This window comes from Anser anser (assembly GCF_964211835.1).
Source record: "Anser anser genome assembly, chromosome: 2".
NCBI lineage: Eukaryota > Metazoa > Chordata > Aves > Anseriformes > Anatidae > Anser > Anser anser.
Window position 1 is genome coordinate 24,022,574 of NC_139721.1, and position 20,153 is coordinate 24,042,726.

Below are 20,153 nucleotides of genomic sequence, written 5' to 3' on the forward strand. Positions count from 1 at the left end.
GGCAAATTTATAAGAAGAAAAGCTCCTTCTAGATTTCAGGGACACGTCTAGTTTTAAGTCACTTTTGCTTTTGCACTGTTGAGAGGCAGAAGCAGTTTTACTCCACCCTGATGTGATTTGTATGGCTTTAGTATAAACATAACAAACTGTACAAAAAAAAAAGCTATAGCGTGTACTTAATTGATAGTTATCTTGCTCAGTTATAACTGAAGTAAAATAGAAATTGTGGGAGTATTAAAAGTAGTTAATACTACCAGTGAATAAACCACATTAATACAGAATTACGAAATGTTTCACAGTGTATTTGGGCAAAGTGAAGAAACTAACTTTGCACAAATGCAAACTAATAGTTTATTGTTTACAAGTTTCTATTATTTCAGTTAAAGTAGGTCAGGAAATTGAAATCCAGATGTTGTCATTTGTATTTAAGCTTTTTATTTAATGAAAATATCGTTTTTTTTTAAAGGTTGGAACTTAAAATACCCATTTGGGCCACAGGAATAAAAGCCTGAAGATTCTGTATGCAGATAGCAGAATAAAATGCAAAAGGTTAAATTCCCCTAATCAGGGGGGAAATACAGTAACGTTAAAGGGCAATTTAAAGAATGAGAAGAGCAGTGAGTTCTCGGCATCACAACTTGGGACTTTTACCCAGAATCAAAATCAAAATCTGAATTGCAACACCACCCAAGGTAAGGAATGGCATCAGGATAAGCAGTACACAGATTGATTTACCAGAACATCTTCATTTGAAACGCAGGAAAAAGCTGCATTTGACGTCTCTCATGATGCTCTCGTGTTCCTGTTCTGATCACGACACTGATCACTGAAATCCTCTGTCGTGTTGACTGTTCCTGCTGGAGATGCACGAACATCAGCTGAAGTGGTGGCTGAAAAGGGGATGGCTGCACACTTCCCCACTCCTTCCTTTCAAACCCAGAGATCTAAATCTAACTTAAGATTAGGTTTTTAACTATTAAATGCCAATAAACTATAGTCTTCAAGCAATCTAGTAAAGAGTAATGATTACAGAAAACGTGCGGGTTCAGAATGCTAAATTAATTCTACTTGGCTGCCCTTAGCACAATCACCGTGTGCTAAACCATTACAATTTATAGAATACATATGTTGTGAATTTCTTAAACTTTGAGCTTTTAATTTAAATGTAAAAAAAATACCGCTGCCAGAGCTAAACCGGTTCCTTGAAACGCTGTGTGAGCTTATGCCAAAATCGCTTCCCAGAAACACCGTGTAGAAAGACAACCGAGAGAAGTGCTAAAAGAAAAGGGGAGCGGGGGGGGAAGACCACCTCGAGTCACGCCAAATCTTTTTTGGCTGCAAGCTGACAAAAATTTCCGGCGGCGCTGTTCCTGCTGCGGGGCAGCGGCTGCCTGAAGGGCGCCCTCAGTGCTGCCGGGAGGCTGCGCATCGCGCTCAGCCGCCTGAAATTGCCTGGTGGGGCAAGATTGATGGCATAATTCAACTTTTTTTTCTTCATTTTATTTTTACTTTTGTCTTTAGAAGCGCAGCGGGACGTTTCTTCAGGGACAACCGGCAAGGCCCTGGCCCCAGCCCCGGCCCCGCTCCTCCCCTCACGGCCGTGCCCGGATCGAACCCGCCCCGCCGCGCATGCGCCCCTTGCGCTCCCCAGCAGGCAGCGCGCCGCGCCGAGGTCAACATGGCGGCCAGGGCGAGCGGTGAGCGGGGGGGGCGGCTGGGGGGCGCTGCGGGGGTCGGTGGTGAGGCCCTGGCACAGGCTGCCCAGAGAAGCTGTGGATGCCCCATCCCTGGAGGTGCTCAAGGCCAGGCTGGATGGGGCTTTGGGCAAGCTGGTCTGGTGGGAGGTGTCCCTGCCCATGGCAGGGGGCTGGAACTGGGTGGGCTTTAAGGTCCCTTCCAACCCAAACCATCCTGTAATAAGTAGTGGCTTCGGGCTTGGTTCATTTCGTGTGATTTCTTCTCAGCTCCTAAAATGTGAAGGTCGAAGTCTGATCAGGTGATATGCCGACAGTGTGCTGGTATCACACATAGCACTGGCTTTCTGGAGTGGCTTCATAAGGCAACCAACCTAAAGTCGTGAAATACAACCTTGTGTTCGCTGCATTGCCTGAACTATGCTGTTTTTAGGTTTCCAGACCCTTGTCAAATTTAATTTGGTGCTGCACAGCACTTGACTACACTTAAAAAACAACCAACCAACCCACCTTTGATATCCAAAATCACAGCTAGGAAAAGATCAGTATCCTGCATTTTGCGTGCTTTAATTCTTCTTAAAGCCAACGATTCTTCTGAGGTTTCAGCGTTGACCTTCCCGCTGACTTTGGCAGCTGTTTGAAAAAGCAGGTCTGGAATAGTATTTAGGTAATTGGAGAGGGGAGCAGAAGGTTAACAACATAATATGCTGGTCTTGAAATCGCATTAACCCGTAATGAGAGCTGTGAAACTTAGGTAAATGCTTTGAAAAACAGGGTGGTAAACACTATGGTTTTAGCTCAAGTAAGAGTTATGGAGCTTAAAGCTGTTGCTGATGTGTTTGGGAATGACTTGTTAGCAGTGTTCCAAGTCTTAAAGTACTCTAATTTTTAAATTGAGTGAAACAGAGGTCAGAATATTGTGTGGAACAAGCACTCGTTCCGTATGCTCGGTATCCATGTAAGAGTACTGGAAAGCAGAGAGGCCTGGTCATGCTCAAGTTCAAACCTGACGTGGTGTTGCGTTACTGTACATGAAAGAGGTCAACAGATATTTGCATACTGTTGTAGCGGTGCGTAAGGTTGCATTTCATCGTGTTCCCTGACTGATGACAGTCACTTTCAGTTTCAGGAGGTGGCCGTCTGATTGACAGAATCCGCAAGTGGTATTATAATGCAGCTGGATTCAACAAGCTCGGTGAGTGTTTTGTTAAGCCTTAAAAACTTTGCATTATTAACAGTTCTCCATCTAGTTATGGTTCATAGCTGTTATATGTATGAGCAATTTGATGCATGTCTTTTTATCAGTGATAGCTACTACTTTTCTTTCGAGAAGAAAGTTATCAACAGCTTCGGTCATCATGACCGCTACCTAGTAATGAGTCAGTGACTTCTTTTCTGTTGTTTCTGTGTTTGTTCTTCAGTGAAATAACTTGTAACATCTAAGGTTAAGCTGGAGCTGTTGAAAAAACTTCCAGAAAGCAGTCCTGAAAGCTTGATTTTTAAAAAAAAAAATTTCCCACCGAGTTAATTGCGTGGGTTAGTACCTGCTAATCTTGTTACCTTCCCAAGGGCTGCATTCCAAACTGGGAGATTGCTGCTAATAGCAGTTGGTCTGTCTGGGTTACTTTTGCAAAGTATCCAACCTGTATAAAAGGATTTAGCTATTTTTGCACTTTGTATCACTGTAACTTGAGCTGATGTCTCTCTGGCCTGTATAATGGGAAAGTAGCTGTAAAAATAGCGTTTCCGTATGCAAAGGGAATTGCCTTGATGGTATTGCCATTAATTCGTCCCATGTTATTACCAAGTTTGTTTCAACAATATAGATTGCAAAACTGTTCATAAATGACAAGATAATTTGAATATTCAGAGACTGTTGCTAGTGCTGGCTGCAACTTCAGGACATCATTTAAAGAAGTTTACATGCCTGCCCCAGGAGAGCTAGAAAGAAAAAAGAAAATTGAAAGACTAAAGTTTATTCTTTGACCACTCACTTCTAGAGGTGAAGTGCTATCTATCCACTGAAATTCTTGATGGCATTAATACATTTGTTCCATTTTCTGTGAATGTGACTGAAATCTACGGGTTAAACTAGCAGCCGTGCATCTTATGCCTTTAAACAGAAACTGCAAAACCACGCCTTATATTTTCAAGAATATATAGCTCGGAGGAAATCTCTTTTTTACTGGGAGACTCCTGCCAACTCAGTCACATGAGAGCAAGACCTTTAACCTAAAGGCAGTAGGTGTGCATTTGTGATCTGTATCAATTTTGAAATGTTATGGAAGTAACATTTTGTTCTTTGTTGCTAATGCTGAAATTTAAAGCGGGATTGGTTAAATTTCAGAAATTCTTCACTCCAAAAACAGTGTGGGGATCTTCTTATGCTGTCAGAAGGCTAGTTACACCTCCCTGAACTAAGTTCTGATGGAGGGAAGAAGTGGAAACTCAGGCACAAAAAAAAATCAGTAGGTTCATGTTTCCATTGCTTGCTGTAGCTGATGGAGATCAAGACATTATGCACACTGGAGTTTAGAAAATAATTCTTATGTACTGAAGTAGTCACATCTGCAGTTGACTGACTGTGATAGAATCAGCTTTTAAAGCTTTTACCTAGACAGTCATCTGAAATCAAGGATATGAAATAAAGCGAGCGTAAGTCTACCCATCAGATCCTGAATAGTTACTGTTCTGCATATATTCTGTATAATCTTATGAAGCACATTAAATCAAATATTGATTTTCCATATTCCTCCTTAAGAAAAGGAGAAAGAGCAATTAAATAGAGTATGTGAATTTCAGCGTTCACAATTTGTTCTCTGTGAGCAGTTAGGGGTTCTCTTTGTGTGGGTTGTGGTTTGTTTCTTTTTTTCCCTCATAATTTTGCATTTTAAGTGTCATGTCTATGTTACGCAAAAACACCTGTGTTGGTCCTAAATCTTACTTAGGAACATCTACTCAGTGATAATGTAAAATATCGTTGGTACAGGATTAATGCGAGATGATACGTTTTATGAAGATGATGATGTAAAAGAAGCACTGAAGAGACTTCCAGAGGATCTTTACAATGCAAGAATGTTTCGCATAAAGCGAGCACTTGACTTAAGCCTGAAACATCAGATCCTTCCAAAAGACCAGTGGGTAAAATACGAAGAGGTACGTGTACAGAGTTGCCTCAAGGTGGAGGTCTTTAAGACTGATCGTTGTAGGGTCATTGGGATTTTCAATCTCTGAAGATATGCATGCTTCCATGTTATTTATAACGAGTATGAGTGCGCATCTCTTGCGATACCTTTGAAAAACACAGCTTTTGAATGCTGTTTAAAAATCTATATTTTAACATTGGAAATTTTATCTTTTTGCTCAAGATGACAAAGGCTTAAACTACGGCTCAAAACTATAGCACTTGTATATTCAGATGAAATATTCTAAGCTGTCAGATAAGGAAGTATGCTCTAACTGGCTTGGAAATTCTTTTGAATGAGTTTCTTGGTTTTGTAGAAAATCTTGAGCCAAAGCTTTTATTCATGAAAATGTCAATAATTTAAAGGAAAGCCTTGTATTAAAATACATGTCTTACTGTAATTTGAAAACCAAATCAAGCTACACCTTCCTTTTTATTTTTAATTAACGTGTTTCTTTGTAGTGGAATAATTCAGACTTTGCATTACTGCTCGTTTCAGCTTTCTCCAAATCACCTGGCAGGAATTTTTTCATTAAACTTTGGACTGGAAAATAATATAAGAGCATTAATTTCTCTATAGAAGTGGAGGTTGTTTCTTGTGGTGTTATTGGTCGTATTTTGGTATTGACTGCATAAGTTGCTTGAGCAGCAGTTTGGTTTGCAGTTATGCACAGACAAGGTGTTCTGTTTGAATTTGTTTGCAGTGCTGTTTAGAAGCTAAGTTCAAAATAAGCTTCTCCAGCGTGATGAAAATTTTACTTGGACTTGATCTAATTAAAGTGAATCTTGCGCACTTGGATATTTGTCAAAAAAAAATCATGAAGTTATAGCTGAAGGCATCATTTTACTTGTTAATGTTGGGGAAGCATTAAGAATTAGCAGTGGTTGCATTAGAGTTTGTCATTGCAGACTTGGTAGATACCAAGTTTACCTTTTCAGAGTGAGTAACGTAGTTCTTTTTTTCTCTTCCCCCTCTGTACATTGGTTTGTAGTTAAATCTGAGGAGGAATGAGAGAGAAGTAATCTGTAGGATGGTTTGAATTGTTTCTGGACCTCCCTTTTGAGTTTAAGTTAACTAATCTTAAATATTCTCTTCTTTTTCAGGATAAGCATTATCTTGAACCGTACCTTAAAGAAGTAATCCGTGAACGGCTTGAAAGAGAAGCATGGAACAAAAAATAGCTATTGAACTACTACTTCATGTTAATATCCACATATTTCTGATATCTCTAAACATTTGGTTATTGAAGTCTTCAGGGAGGCAAATGTGAGGCTGAAGGAACACTTGTTTCAGTTTGTGCATGGGTTCTGTTCATCCAACTAAAATAAATGTGTCAAAGTATAAAATCTCCTTGGAAGACTTCTTTGTAAATGTTAACAGGCTAATGTTCAAATCTTTCCTATGAGCATATACATTACATATTAGCTTAATGGTATGCAGTCTTCATTCCAGCTTCTTACTCTTTTCAGAGTACAGCTGTTTCCTGCAGTTAGAGGGTAAGGTAAGAATTGCCCAAGGCTGCTGCTGCTAGTTCCTCTGTTAACTTAAAATGGGGGTGCTGTTTCCTTTGTCACCAATTCTCCCTGGAGATGAGAATACTGGACCGGTGTTTGATGTGACAGTGGTGTCATGAGACAGCAGCATGGGATACTCTGTGTATCTAGGCACATATATATTTCAGTAATGACAAATGTAAATGGTTCCTTAATCATAAAATCAGGAAATATTTTACTAGCTCTTTGTACCATGTGTGTTGTCTATGCTTACAAGATTATTTTCATATAAACCTTAACGACTGTCTCATTTCATCTTGATTTTATCCTTTTAAAAAGCTGATGTGCTTTCTACAGTATAATTAACATCCCATGTATTTTTTTCTTGGCCTGGAGCATGTCATTTACAGTGAGTGGCACCAATTACTTTAAACCATCATGCTAACAGACTTTAATATTAGAGTTGCACAGAATTTGGGCTCTGCTTAAACACAGAAGCAGTTCATCTGTGTCCAGAAAGTGCCAGCCCTTGCTGGCTGAAGACCTTGAGTTTAGTCTTCCATAGTATAATGGTAGTGTTAATTCTGAGACAGTCTTTGGTGTTGCACACAAATTGCAGAATTTGAGGCCTATTGTATCCCTCAGTATGAAGTGCACAATCTTGTGCAGTAGTAACATATCTCTTTTATTATGCATGCTTGTCTGCGACATGCAGTAATCTGTGGACCAAAAGCTAGAGAGCAGTTAAAAAAATTACATAAATATAGAGCAAATCGTGCCTGTACCTTTGGATTAATATATAACCAAATAGCTTCCATTCCTACTTCTAATCCGTATCTTAGTTGTGACTCAGAGTAGTCTTATCTGCTTGCTTCAGTTGCTTACAACTGTAAAGTGGGTAGAGCGATTACTAGGTGAAATATTTATTTCAACGCTTCACAACCTGGTATGGTAAAACAAAATGCTACAAAAATATCTGCATTACCAATATTCCTTAAAAATTTCTGTGGAAGTTACATTAAGAATGTGAGGTTTCCTTCATCTCCTATAGCAAAATCGTATTGGAGTATATATGTCACTTGCTGATGGGTTTTTGAGAACTTCCTAATTTTCTTCAAGGGACAGGTAGGACCTGAAAGTTCCACAATTCTGTTGTATGGAATTATTAGAATACTTTTTTTTTTTTTCTAGTGGAATTAGAACTACTTCATTAGCTGTTAAATAATATTAGAGAACTTAATTATCTAATGGAAGGAGCATTTGAAAGGCATAATTGGTCAAAGTTCTATGAAAGCTACGGTTTTGTAGAAATACCTGTTTATTTGACCATAGGTTTGGATTAAGGTTCAAAGGTTTTCAAAAATAAGTTGGGGTAGACAAAAGGGGTTTGCTGGCCATGAGCACTTGAAAATAGTCTGACCTTTGAGGAGGATGCCAAGCATCCATGTGCCAATTGGCATCACGCTTCTGAAATCATTGACCTCTTTACGCTCATATATCATGTTTCAAGAGCCAGAGGCAAGTGGTGGAGGTTAATAAAAGTCTTTCCAAGCAATCTTTCTTGAAGTTTTAGGGGAGGAGATAAAAGGAAGCAGTGTCAAAAGCTTACTTGTTGACTAGCTCAGATTGACAGCTTCCATTTAGGCATCTTTTCAGATGCTTCTGATGTAGATTAATTAGTGTGAAGTTCCCATACTGTACAGTAGTTTTCCGTTGAAGTATTTTTCAAGAGTTCATTGAGGACTGTTAGCTTATTTCTCAGTGTGATATTGGAAAGGAAAATGTATTGGGTTTTCTGGCAGAGATGGGCGAGTATTCTTTGAGACATTTGAGAGAATCTAAAAATAACGTGAAACAGGGAGGAAGCAGGTCAGTGTGCAAGGGGGACCTCTGCCCTGGAACCAGGAGTTGTAGCACTTCTATGTTAGAGATTGTAAGCTCTTATCTAGTATACGTAATGTAGGATTTGGATGCTTGTGCCACCAGCTAGCAGCTGAGTAACTTGGAAGACATTTCATATTTCACCCTGTAGAGTTCTTTTCTGTGTTCTGAGTTACTAGTGTGAATCTGTAGCTAGCCGAAACGTAAGAGTTTGTACGAAATACCTGAATCTTGCTAGTGACAGGATGCAGGGTCAGTGTGATTGCCATTTTTGAGTTCTTAATTTTTCCTTAAAAATGTCTAGGGTGGGGATGAATGGTCTTGCAAAAAAAAAAAAAAGGTGGGGGGGGAATTGCATATATCTATAATCTCCTTGTAACACTTCCATCCTACCTGTGCAGCCGTGGGGTCCTGCCCCATTTCTGGTGTAGGCTGTGTGCTGTTCTGTGAAGAGCGTAGGGTTTTGCAGCTATGGGTTTACAATCTGAAAAATTGTCTGATTTTAAGGAAAAGATTGATAGCGCTAAAGGGGGATAGATTGACAGGGATGGAAAGGGAGTCTGATGAAGAAGAAAACAGCATCCTGTCTTGGAAAACTATTTTTTCTTTCATTAGGTTCTTCTGTAGCACTGTGCAAGGCACTTTGGCTGTTCACTGATCTCTGACTTCCATTTGCGTTAGCTCATTTCAATATCTCTGTTCTGAAAAACTTCTAGACAAGTGTTGGTATTCATTTGGGCACACCACTGATACTACAGGAGGTGGTACTGAGAGCAAATCTCGTGAGGAATTTGAGTTGAAAAAGACCTCCTTCCTCATTCCTAGGATGGTAAGTGTAAAAATATGGGAGCTGATACTTCTGTGACCTGTGCAGTACGCAAGGTTGTGCTGTGTACAGAAGATTGAAAAGTATTCTTAAATGAGAAAGGGATTCCTACTGGAAAAAAAAAATGAACCTGTAACTTAAGGTCATATCATAATGCACAAGGCAACAGTGTGCATCTTGAGTTTCCAAACTTGATTTTAAAACCTTGATCTTCATATATATTATATGAATTCTATGTAGATTTCTTAAATTACTGGGATCTTTTTCTAGCCTGAGTTCACAGCATTTTAGGCACATCAGAATTATTTGTGTCAAATTAAGAAAGTCCGAGTTAATAATATTAATCCTGCAGTTTGACAGTTTTAGCTTGAATTAATTTTCATAATTTTTAAGTGAACTTTCACTTCAAGTTCTTCGATTAAATACATAGTGAAATATAAGAATAGGTTTTGATTGCTGAAGATCGTGTTTGTTATGGCAGACTGATTTCTTTAAATTTCACATCAGTCAACCAAGAAACAATGGATTTTTCTGCAGCTCCGTAACGAGAAACATATGCTTGTTTTACATCCAACTCCCATCCAAAGGAGAGCTGCAGCAGATACAAATCTCCTAAGAATTTTGATGAAACATCATGCTTGTCATTGCAATGGAACTGTTTTAGCATTATTATGCTAAACACATTCCTACTTGAAGCATTTTCCCTCTAGGTAGCAAAAGTCAAAGATTATCCAAAGGGTTTCACCGCAGTGTTGTGCCATCAGCTTTCGTGGACTGAAATTTCGGCCGTGGTAAGGGCAAACTTTGCAGGGCAGGGAGATGCAACCTGCACCACCGCTGCTCTGGGGTGAGACCAGAGCTGGAACTCGGTGTCCCTCCTGGTATGCAGCTGCCTTAAGTGTCTTGAGTGACTTCACTTCTTAGCCTCTTTTCCAGCTAGTCTGAGGCCCAAAGGACTGAGATTTTGGAAAATATTTAGGCGACTATCTCCGCTGTAAACTGTTTGGGTTAGTATCTAAGTACCGTTGGAGAACTGGGCCTGATCCCAGAGCTCGGTTTCCCCAAACTCCTCTGCAGGCTGTGCAGAGGTGCAAGTTTCCTCAAGTAAAGTTATGTAAATGCTTCAGTGTTGAATGGATCTTGGCTTGCCCAGGACCTCAGTGCTGGTGGTGCTGGGCTAGGTGGCAGGCTGCTCTGATAAGCTGGGGTGCCAGAAATCGCCTTGGCTTCTGCTTTCCTGGCAAGGTGGGTCTTCTCATAGCAAGCCTGGAGAAGACCACCTCAATACTTTCAATTCACTAGTGATTTAACATTAGTTTATGCTGGCAGGCCGTGAGCTCGATTCCTTTTTCTTCACAAAAAGCTGGTGCTTTGCAGGCCACCGGAGAGGGTGACACCTGTGTGGCTTAACTCTGGGAACCCCCAGTTCGTGGCACTCACTGAGGCTTCAGTCTTCTCTAAAGATTGTTGGAGTGTTACCCATCAAATTGGGCCAGAAAGGTGCTCAAGCTCTCTGTCCTGCTGCCGGAGTGCTCAGGGATGACTGAAGTGTCCACCTCCCCTGGCCCAACCTCATCCGTTTCTTTCCATGAAAGCCAGAAGGGCTTCAGGAGGATACCCCAATAGTCGTAGCGCGGGTCTGGGAGCGGGGAGTTCACATCTCTGCAGTGAAAGAGGAGACCTGGATCTTTCCCTTCCAAAGCCTAAGCAAGTGCTCTAATTGCTGTTGCTGTTTTATGAGTGTGTGCTGCTTCGGTCCCTACTCTGGGAAGGGAGCTGGGGCTTGAAACCTGATCAGAAAGAGGCACCTCACTCAGCACAGCTGGGCTGTGCTCTCTTCAGCGTTTCCTAAAGTGGTTCCCTGCTGGCCTGCGCGGATCTGGTTCTTTGTGTCTAAATCTTCTGGACTGCACGGGGAGGCTGGAGAGCGAGACACCCAGCGAAACGCTGCTGTGCTCAGTATTACAACACCTAAGCCCTTTTATGAAGCCTCATACTCCCGCCGCGGCCCGGCAGATTGAAATGATTGTTTATAAGCAGCAAAGTGCAGAGCCCAAGGCTCAGATCTCTTCAAGGCACTTCAGACGGCTTTTGTCTGCGAGCTGTGCTCCCTGGTGGAGTATTAGCTTCAAAAAGACACTGCTCTGAAACAGTCGTAAAAGCATCTAGGTATGTTTGGTTTGCTTCAATTGACCAAAAGTTCTCCAAATGCTGAAAGATCCTCAGCTGCGTTCTCATTCCGAAGAAGATGGAGGAAAGCTCCTTTAATTTTCCATCGGTGTACAAGCAGGGCCGCGCTGATGCTCGGAGCCCAGCCTGGCTATTAGAGCTAACGAGACTGTCACAGGAGTGTGGAGGTGGCTCTGATAAAAAGCAAAATGTATGCTGCTGCCAGGTGAGGCTTGGCTCAGCTCTGCTCTGTGCATTGCAAACGCCGAGTTACCAGAGGAGAGGTGAGATCAGCATTTCTGAGCTTTATTGAGGCACTGCTAGAAATCCTTGCACTGCAGCAGGGCAGAATCAGGACCTGAGTCTGCATCGGGGCAGGGATGCCTTCTCCTCCCCCTGCAAAATACAGTATAAAAACTATATTTCCTTCCAGAACTACAGCTGCTTTAAGGAGACGCTGCTACACCCGTTGTAGGACTGGTAATACAATTATGACACGTTTCATATCTGTAGGGTAAAGTTTCTGCGTGGTAGCCCATGTCCACCTGGCTTGCCCCGAGGAGCATCACTGTGGCTCATCTGCTGCCCACCCCTGGAGGACAGCTTCTGCTGGGAGCAGCACCTTCTGCGGGACAGCTTGTAGGTTTGCAGCTGGTCCCCAGGGTAGATTTTTGGTGCAAGATTTAGGATACAGTGTGCCAAGCTTTGCACAGCCTCCTCCTTACCTGGTTGTGAGCTTTCCTGTGGAAAGGAGGGGAGTAGCCATCTCCACCCCTAGGGCACTGGGAAATGTATTTAATTCTTATACTTACCTTTTAATCCATATATCTAACCCCGTGGATCTGCTGTGTGGCCAGACACCTCCAAAGCAGCCATTAAAGCCTCGATGCTTCGCCGTGATTCAACAAACTGTTTCAAGGAGAAAGAGAGGAGGTGTGCTTTGAAAGGGGACTTCTCCTCCAGCTGCTCCCATCCAGCACTTTAAAAACACATAAGACACAATAAAGCACGTGTTGACATAAGCGATCTTCAAAAAAACCATTGGATTATTTTGAAGGAGTGTATATACACACGTGGGGAGAGTTATCATCCTTCACCCAGCAAAACAATTACATCAGTGCAGCTTGGAGCAGGATCTGCCTTAAGATCTCCCAGATGTTGCGAGCAGCACAGCTGCTGATCGGGTGCTCTGTAATTATAAACTGTTAAATGGAGGAGGGGAGGAGCCAGGCGCGGGAGACCTTGAGAGCTCGTGTTGGGAACGAGCCCTGCTTTTCTCCTCCCCACCCGTGAGCAGGGCACGGGTCTCACAGGACGTGCTCTGAAGGACAGCAGAAGGCACCAGTGTCCTGAAGAGCCTTCAGGCCTCAGCATCCCAACCGTTGGGTTGCTGATGCTTGAGCCTCAGGAAGAGGGGAGGGTTTAGGAAGCTCCTGTGCTGGCATTTCCATGGGGTGACATGTGCTGGTGGCCTGGTTCCCCGACGTCCCTTCCTCATCCCTTCGAGGCTGGTTGGCCCCAACGGCAGGTGGGGCTGTGCCGTAACAGTGCAAGCACCACCAGAGCGTCCTGGCATTGTCTTCTCTTTTTTAATTTCATTTTTCAGGATGACAACACTTTGGAGGTTTATGACCAACAAGAGAATTTACTACTAAGTCATATACTGATGTAATGAAATCTAATATATGCTGTGTAATGAGTTATGAGATGTTATTTAGTTTCAGGGTTTTATTACTTCAATCAGTTATGACCATATTTCCTTTTATATGATTGCTCACTCTTTAAACATACCAGATGACTGTATAAAGAACACCTAATAAAGTCTGGAGATGTTAAAATATAAATGTTTTAATTTTTGCCATAAATTTCTTTTAATTCTACCAATAGCGGCTTTTGGGCTGGAAGCGGTGCAGTCATTGTTAGAAGTGTTGTCCTGGGCCCTGTACGAGAAGTAGCTGAGCGACCCTGCTTAATTACACAGCACAATTAGTTACTAATGGTCATGCTTGGTCCGCAGAAATGGAAAGGGTTTTGGAACGAAACTAGAAAGAAAATGTCCATCTGTGATAGAAGCCATTGTCTTAGTTTTCCTCTCCTGTTTACCAGTGCAGCTGTGACATCCTCGCTCCTGGCTGCTACCACTCTTCCAGAGGGCAGAATCCGGCTTTGTGCTCCATCTTCTACATCACAATCAAATCTAAGAATGCTCTCCCCAAGCACATCTTGGCAATCCTCCTAATTTTTCCACGTTCATGTGTTGCATTTAAAAGTCATTTGGGATAACTTCATAGCGGTGGAATTATGTAGCTGTGAAATAAGATCAGAATCAAGTCCTTAATAAATCCACGTTTAAGCAAGTGAGGGACTTGCCCTACCGACCTATTGCAGGACCCAAAGGTTGCTTTTTCCCATTCCTGATACGTTCACAGCCGAGTGCTCAAAAAAATATGGTGGAGGACATTTAATGGTGGTGAACAAGCCTTGGCTAAGACTTTGTGTCTGTGGTAGTGCAGATACTGCCCCGCTGCCTGTTTTTTGTAAAGACTGCAGCTATTGCAGAGTCGCAGCATGCTCCCGGTATCCTCCAGTGCAGGGACGTGAGCTGCACCTGCCCGACCCCCTTAGCCTGACCCAGGTGTGCACTGCTCCCTTCTGCTGTGGACTTCAGCACAGGCCCCGTGCTGGTCCTGGAGGATGAAGTGGCACCGCAGTGCTGGGGATGGATCTGTCTCTGCTGGTACAAGGTGCACAGCCCAAGTGGCTGCTCAGCGGTGCGAGGAAAACCAGCCTGGGTAGCTCTGAACACCAACTGCCTTTTGGTTACAGCTTCATGCAGCATTTGCAGCAAACAGAAGTGTTTTCAGCAGGTTTGGTCTGCCGTGGCTGTGACTGCCACCTGCATCGTGGCCCAAGAAAGACTCTGCTGGGAGTGGTGACCCCTGCTGCTCTACTGCCTGGGGCAGCAAATGCTGGGGCCACAGTTTGGCAGGGATCTCCTATCCATCCCCATCCCCACCCCAGCCTCCGAGCCCTCTCCCTGAGCAGCCCGTGCCTTGGTTTAGCTGTGGTTGGTATTGGTGCAGCCTGTGAACCTCCTTCTGCTTTGGTAAGGCAGGGCAGCACCTCAGGAGAGTTCCTCTGCTTATTGCTTATTCTTTTTTTTTTTTTAATTAAACATACATCAAAAGGCTGCACTCCTCCCAGTATTTATTCGATTACTGGTAGAGATACTAACAGGGGGGGAAAGCTTTTAAAGGTTTTAGTAGATCTGAAATATCCATTTTGCTTCTCCTTCTATTAGCTCTACTACTAATTGGATAAATCCAAGGAGAAGAATTATGATGAGTAATGAAATAAAGACTTCACTATTCACAAATCCAGAATAATAGTTCAGCGAAAGAGAATCCTACTCCAAATGAATGGCCAAGCATGCTTAAAATGTGTCTTCGTACAGTAACAAGGCAAAATTTAATCCCGTTAAAAAAATGTTGGCAGTGGCTCAGAGTGGGGAACACGCTGCTGAATTGCCCTGCTCTAACCTTGGGTGTAGGAAAGGTTCAGACAAAGCAGCGCACGGAGTTTGACACATCCTTGCCCTTTAGGTCCTTAATGATGCAATGAGTTGCCAAGGCGTTTAATATTGTTTAACTGCAGAAACTGTCGTGTGTGCAGGAGCTAAGCGATGTCATGCTTGCTGAATGTGCCCTGTATGCTGCCTCATATGCAGAATTTATTTGCATATCCATAAAGCACAGATTTCTGAACTCACTCAAAAGAGCAAGTCCACATGTTATTTTAATTTGCAAGAAACAAAATCTGTGTCCCATATGTCTTACTTAGCGGATAAAAAGACAGGTAGGCTAGTTTCTCACTAACCAAAAATTTAACAAAAACATTGTTCCCCCCCCCCCCCCCCCCCCAGGTTTTATTCTTCACCTTTGCTACTCTGCTTTTACTTTGTCCATGGTATTTTCAGTGGGATCCAGAGTACTTTTCTCCAAGAATTTCATATGTGGCACTCAGCTGCCAAAATAATTACTTCTCTTATTTCTAATTAAGAGGGATATAATATATACTACAGAAAAGATAGTATGGCTGTATGAGTTTCTCATGGCCACGTATTATACCCTTGGAGTTTCAGCTATAGATCTTGGGAACGATAGTGTGCAGAAAGCTCCAAGCATCAGATTTTCAAGCTGAAATCAGCACTGGTTCCGTACAAGGGATGGCTGAGGGTGCTGTGGGGGCTCAGCATCACACGCTGCTCTGACACGAGTGCTGCCCAAATCTCTGCAGCCCAGCAGGGCTTTGGCAGAGCTTCTCCCACACACAAGGCTTTTGTGATCGGTTGCATGGCAGCTTCTTGATTTCTGATAGTGTGGAAGGAAAGCGCGTGCTTTGACTTATTAAAATACGTAAATATCCAGAGTGAAAAGTATTAATATCCAGCGCTGCCCACTAAATCTTTATGAAGGTCTTGCCCTTAAAATATCAGCTGTGAGGTTTTCCTCTGCTGCTATTTGCAATATCGTTCCGTTGTGCTGAATGAATTACTTGACATAGCTTTGTGTCTCTTTTTACTGTAACTACTTCTATGAAGATTCAAACTGACAGTTCCTGCAGCAAGGCACGAGGAAATACATTTGAATAGTGCATGTGTTTTACAGAGTGAGATCAGAGAGTACACATACATCACAGGGTACCCCAGGGAATAAGAGGTAACTATAGATATATGCACAATGCATTATCTTTCAGCTCTTGATCCATACTCTGGCAGGCACTGCCAAACTGGACAAAAAAAAAAAGATGGCCCCACCATGTGATGGCAGAATAAGCTTTCGCTTCAGAGCATGAGGTTTAGAAACCACAGAAAGCAGCAGCACAGCAATGGTCCCTCTCTTTTCCAGCACGGGTCATGGCTCTGGGGCTCTTCAGAGGGGCTGCACCCCCGTGCCAGCAGCAAGGCCAGAGGGATGGTGCCACCGTGATGCATCCCATGGGTTCCTGCAGGGGATCAGAGGGGCTGGGGGGAGCAGAAGTGTCCCTGGGGATGATACACCCTAGGTGGGCTCAGCACCTGATGCTCCAAGGGCAGCTCGCTGACAGCAGAAGCAATGGGACATGAACGTCGTCGCCGAGAGCGATTAAAAAACGTACGGTTGTGCAGAATTCTTTAAGCTTGATTACATGAATCAGGAACTAGTGAAGGGTTCGAGGAGCTGGAAATAATTGCAATTTGTCATATCAAGAGTCTCCTTCCCAGAAACAGGCTGTGTAAGCAGTGGCAAGTCAGCCATATGGAGAGCAGATGTCTCCAGGGAGCTGAAAAGAAGATACTTTGCTAGTACTAAAAATATTCAGTTCGAGGAGGCGATAACAAGTGCTTCTAAAGGAGAAGCAATTATTTATCATTGAGGAGACAATTTTTACTGTTTCCTAGAACACAAACCTATATGCTCGAATAACCCAGGACTGTCGTGGGGAAGAAGCACTGATTCATGGCTCGAGGCAGGATCTATAATAGCAAGCAGATTGCATGTCTTATTTAACCGTGTGCTTTTTAAAGCACACTTTATCCAGGCTGTCTCACAAGGAAAAAAGTGGGGAAATAGAAGGACAATGAGTTACCAGTGTACAATTGGTTTGAGGTACAAAGAAGCACAGCTACCTTTGCCGTTTGCAGCTTTGGTATTTCACTTTTTAGCACTTTAATTAGGGACAGCATTGTGGAGACTGACTCAATTTCCAACATCAGCGCTATGGTGTTAGATGGCTCCTGAGAGCCTCTCCCAAGCACCAGATCTGCTTAACCTTCAGGAGTGAGGCTTTAGAAGAGAGCTCCATTGCTGCCTTCAGGTACCTGAGATTCTTAAAAACCTCTAATGGCTGTGGTCCCCAGGCCCATGTAGGTAGCTTGCTCCTGAGCTTATCTTTGATTACAGCTGGGAGGTTTGTCCTCATATCTGACCTAAACCTCCTTTGTTTCCAATTAAACCCACTACTCTTTGTCCACGCTTACTGGACATAAAGGCAACTGATCTTCACCCTCTTCACAGTCACCTCTGAAGGCTGTTATCCTGCTCCCTCCAGCCCCATCCATCTTTTCTAGACCAAACAACCCCAAATTCTTTCAACCCCTCCCCACAGGTCAGGTTTTACAAACCTCTGAACTCTCCTGTTGGTCTCTCCAGGCTTTCTATTTCGCTTACATCTTTCTAAAGAGGTGATGCTGGACACAGCACTCGAGCTGGCACGTTCCCACCACCACGACGTTACCACCCAGCTCTTGCCTTTCCCATCCCATGGGTACACTCATTGGTGCCACTATGGTCACCCGGTCCGTGCTTGCTCCACAGCAGCTCCCAGGTCTCTTCTGCCATCCACCCAGCCTGCCATCCCCTGTCTGACTACGAGCCCTTTTGACCTCTTTGCACATGTCTCTATCTGGTTCCATTTGTTGATTCTGGAAAACCTCTCCGATTTTTCAGAGCTATTTTGAATTTTAATCCTGGGCCCCAATACGCTCGCAATCCTCCTGGCTTAGCGTGATGGGCAGATTTTATAAGCATACTTTATTCCATTATCCGAGTTACCAATGAAAATATCAAACAGAAACAGGCCCCGGACAGACCCCGGGTGACCCCATTAAAGAAGAATTTTCGGTTCGATGGCAAGCCGTGATAAGTTCAGCATGTTTCTCAGCCACTTGCGCACCCACCGACTAATGACTTCATCTGGGCTGCATTTCTTAGCTGGCCTGACAAGAACCTCGTGAGGGACGGATCCAAATGCCCCACTATGGTCAAGGTGTGTGTCACCACCTCCTGCCTGTCACATGTAAAACTGTTGCCATTTCAAGGTAGAAATAATTCTCCTCAATTCAGGAGAGGACTGATGTTAACATGTAGACCTTGCAGAGAAGTAGGAAAACAGAGGGACGTTGTTATACCCAGACCAGGACAGGTTGCTGCTGCAGGGAAGGAAAGGTCACAGATACCCTCCTTGGTGGGGAACCACAGACCCCAGAGTGGCTGAGGCCGGCAGGGCCCTCTGGAGCCACCTGGTGCCACCCGTGCCCAAGCAGGGACACCCAGAGCAGGGTGCCCAGCACCACGTCCAGGCGGCTTCTGAAGGGCTCCAAGGAGGAGACCCCACAGCCTCTGGGCAGCCTGTGCCAGGGCTCCGTCACCCGCACAGCACAGAAGTGCTCCTGGTGCTCAGGGTTTTGTCACTCTTCACAGGAGAAGAGGCAATTAGTTTTTGCTACACTTTCTGATTGCCCTCTTTTAGTTTTTCCTAACCAGTTCCTGAGACTGGAGGATGCTAACATCCGAGTCCGGCTGGCTCCTCCAAGGGATGTCCTAGCACGTGCTGGATGCCACAGGCACCGTCTCCATCCCTACCTCCTCCTCCCCACTCAGTGAGGGATGCTTCACCCCATCCCCATCCCCACGCACTCCTTCTGCCACCGCTGCCGCGTGCGGGGCAGAGCCTCTGGCTCTGGTAGCTCTGGGCTATGTATGTTGCACCTCGATATTCAGTTCCACGCTGCCTCCAGCTTGCTGGCCCACCGCCAGCGCAGCTGCAGCAGGTTTGGGGAAGTTCGCCATAACGTGCTTGGGAACCCTCGTGGAAAGCAAGTTTCACCTACTGCAGTGGAGGTGGATGTGTCTGAGGGACTTGGCTCTCTTTTTGTCCCGAAATGCTCATCCCCGCTTGGAATCAGAAGCAAGGTGGAGTTGAGCAATAAGCCTACAATTTACACCTCCTCCGAAAATACATTCAGGTCATGACCCAAATTAAAACCTACAGAAGAAAAGCATGAGTTTAACCAAGGTCCAGTCCATGCTGCTAACACCTGTGAGGATGATGCTTCAACCCAGGTTTTGGTGGGCACTCGCAAACAGCAGAGATGTGTCCTGGTCAGTGCTGAGGCAGGAGAAAGCCCTGTCCTGCCGTGCTTTGCCCACGGTGCCCGGGCTCCCCCTGCCCTCCAGGAACAAAATCCTAGAGAAAAAATCAGTGGTGCTCCTTGGCGCCCTGGCTGTTACATTATTGGACAGCAAGAGGTTTTTCAAGCCTGGAGGAAGATGATTGCAAGGACACAAAATATTGAGGAAAGAGACACAGTGGACTTTATCTGTTTCCTATCAGTAAAAGTCCCGGCGATGTTTTAGTTTTTCGAGAATAACTTAATTCAGCATTTTGCTGCAGCGGGGTGGTCACCGGGCTTTGGACTGCAGCCCAGCCAAACAGAACAGAGCTTTTCATCAGTTAAAATCCAAGGAGGGAATAATGATCTCAGAGTTTTGTATTTATCATCGGATTTGGCCCACTGACCCACCTAGCAAGAGGCAATGGCTTGAAACAATTTGCACAAAGCCAAGACCTAAATGGCTACAGTAAAAAATAATTTTGTCCTAATCTATTTTTCTTTCCTGAAATATGCCTATTTCTGGATAAATTCTGCCCCCCCAGCATGGTCAGCACAGCTCTCAGTGCTCCCCAAACCCATTCCATCCCCAAAAGGTCAGGATGCTGGCAGTGCCCTGCACCCCCCCAAGCAGGGCTGTGGGGGTTAGGTGGGGTCCAGCAGCAGCCAGCGTGACCACGCTGATAGTGCTGGCACTCGCCCTCCAACAACCATTTCACGTCTCTGGCACTCGCTGCGCTCATTTCTGGCTGCTGATATTTAAAGAGCAAAAAGAGCAGGCACTGCAGGAAAGGGTTTTTCCTGCAGCTGTGGGGTTTGGTGGTGAAAGCATGGGGGTTTTCCACTGTGTAGATGGGAGCAGGTTAGGGTGATGGGTGTCCCCATGCTAGGGTGATGACGTATCTTGAATGTCCCCTCACACAACCAGGCTAGAGAGATGCCCTGTGCCATGGGATCCCTCTTTTTTTTTTT

The 20,153-nt window shown here is 44.1% G+C and overlaps 1 protein-coding gene and 1 long non-coding RNA gene across 2 annotated transcripts; one reads left to right on the forward strand and one right to left on the reverse strand.

Moving 5' to 3' along the window:
• Window positions 1-412: 412 nt before the first annotated feature.
• Window positions 413-1,607, reverse strand: LOC310893881. Its single transcript, XR_014579387.1, has 2 exons — window positions 1,310-1,607; window positions 413-857 (listed from the first exon to the last, which is right to left on the reverse strand). It is a non-coding gene; the product is annotated as an uncharacterized lncRNA (long non-coding RNA).
• A 3-nt stretch (window positions 1,608-1,610) lies between these two features.
• On the forward strand, window positions 1,611-6,225 carry UQCRB (ubiquinol-cytochrome c reductase binding protein). The gene is made up of 4 exons (XM_083823359.1): window positions 1,611-1,697; window positions 2,818-2,889; window positions 4,684-4,850; window positions 5,983-6,225. Exons 1-4 carry the CDS (start codon window positions 1,679-1,681, stop codon window positions 6,058-6,060), a joined length of 336 nt encoding a protein of 111 aa, XP_083679485.1. The 5' UTR covers window positions 1,611-1,678; the 3' UTR covers window positions 6,061-6,225.
• Window positions 6,226-20,153: the final 13,928 nt, after the last annotated feature.

Coding starts and splice junctions, on each gene's coding strand:
- UQCRB (XM_083823359.1), top strand. Junction 2,890..4,683: donor AGCTGGATTCAACAAGCTCG/GTGAGTGTTTTG, acceptor TCGTTGGTACAG/GATTAATGCGAGATGATACG. Junction 4,851..5,982: donor AGTGGGTAAAATACGAAGAG/GTACGTGTACAG, acceptor CTTCTTTTTCAG/GATAAGCATTATCTTGAACC.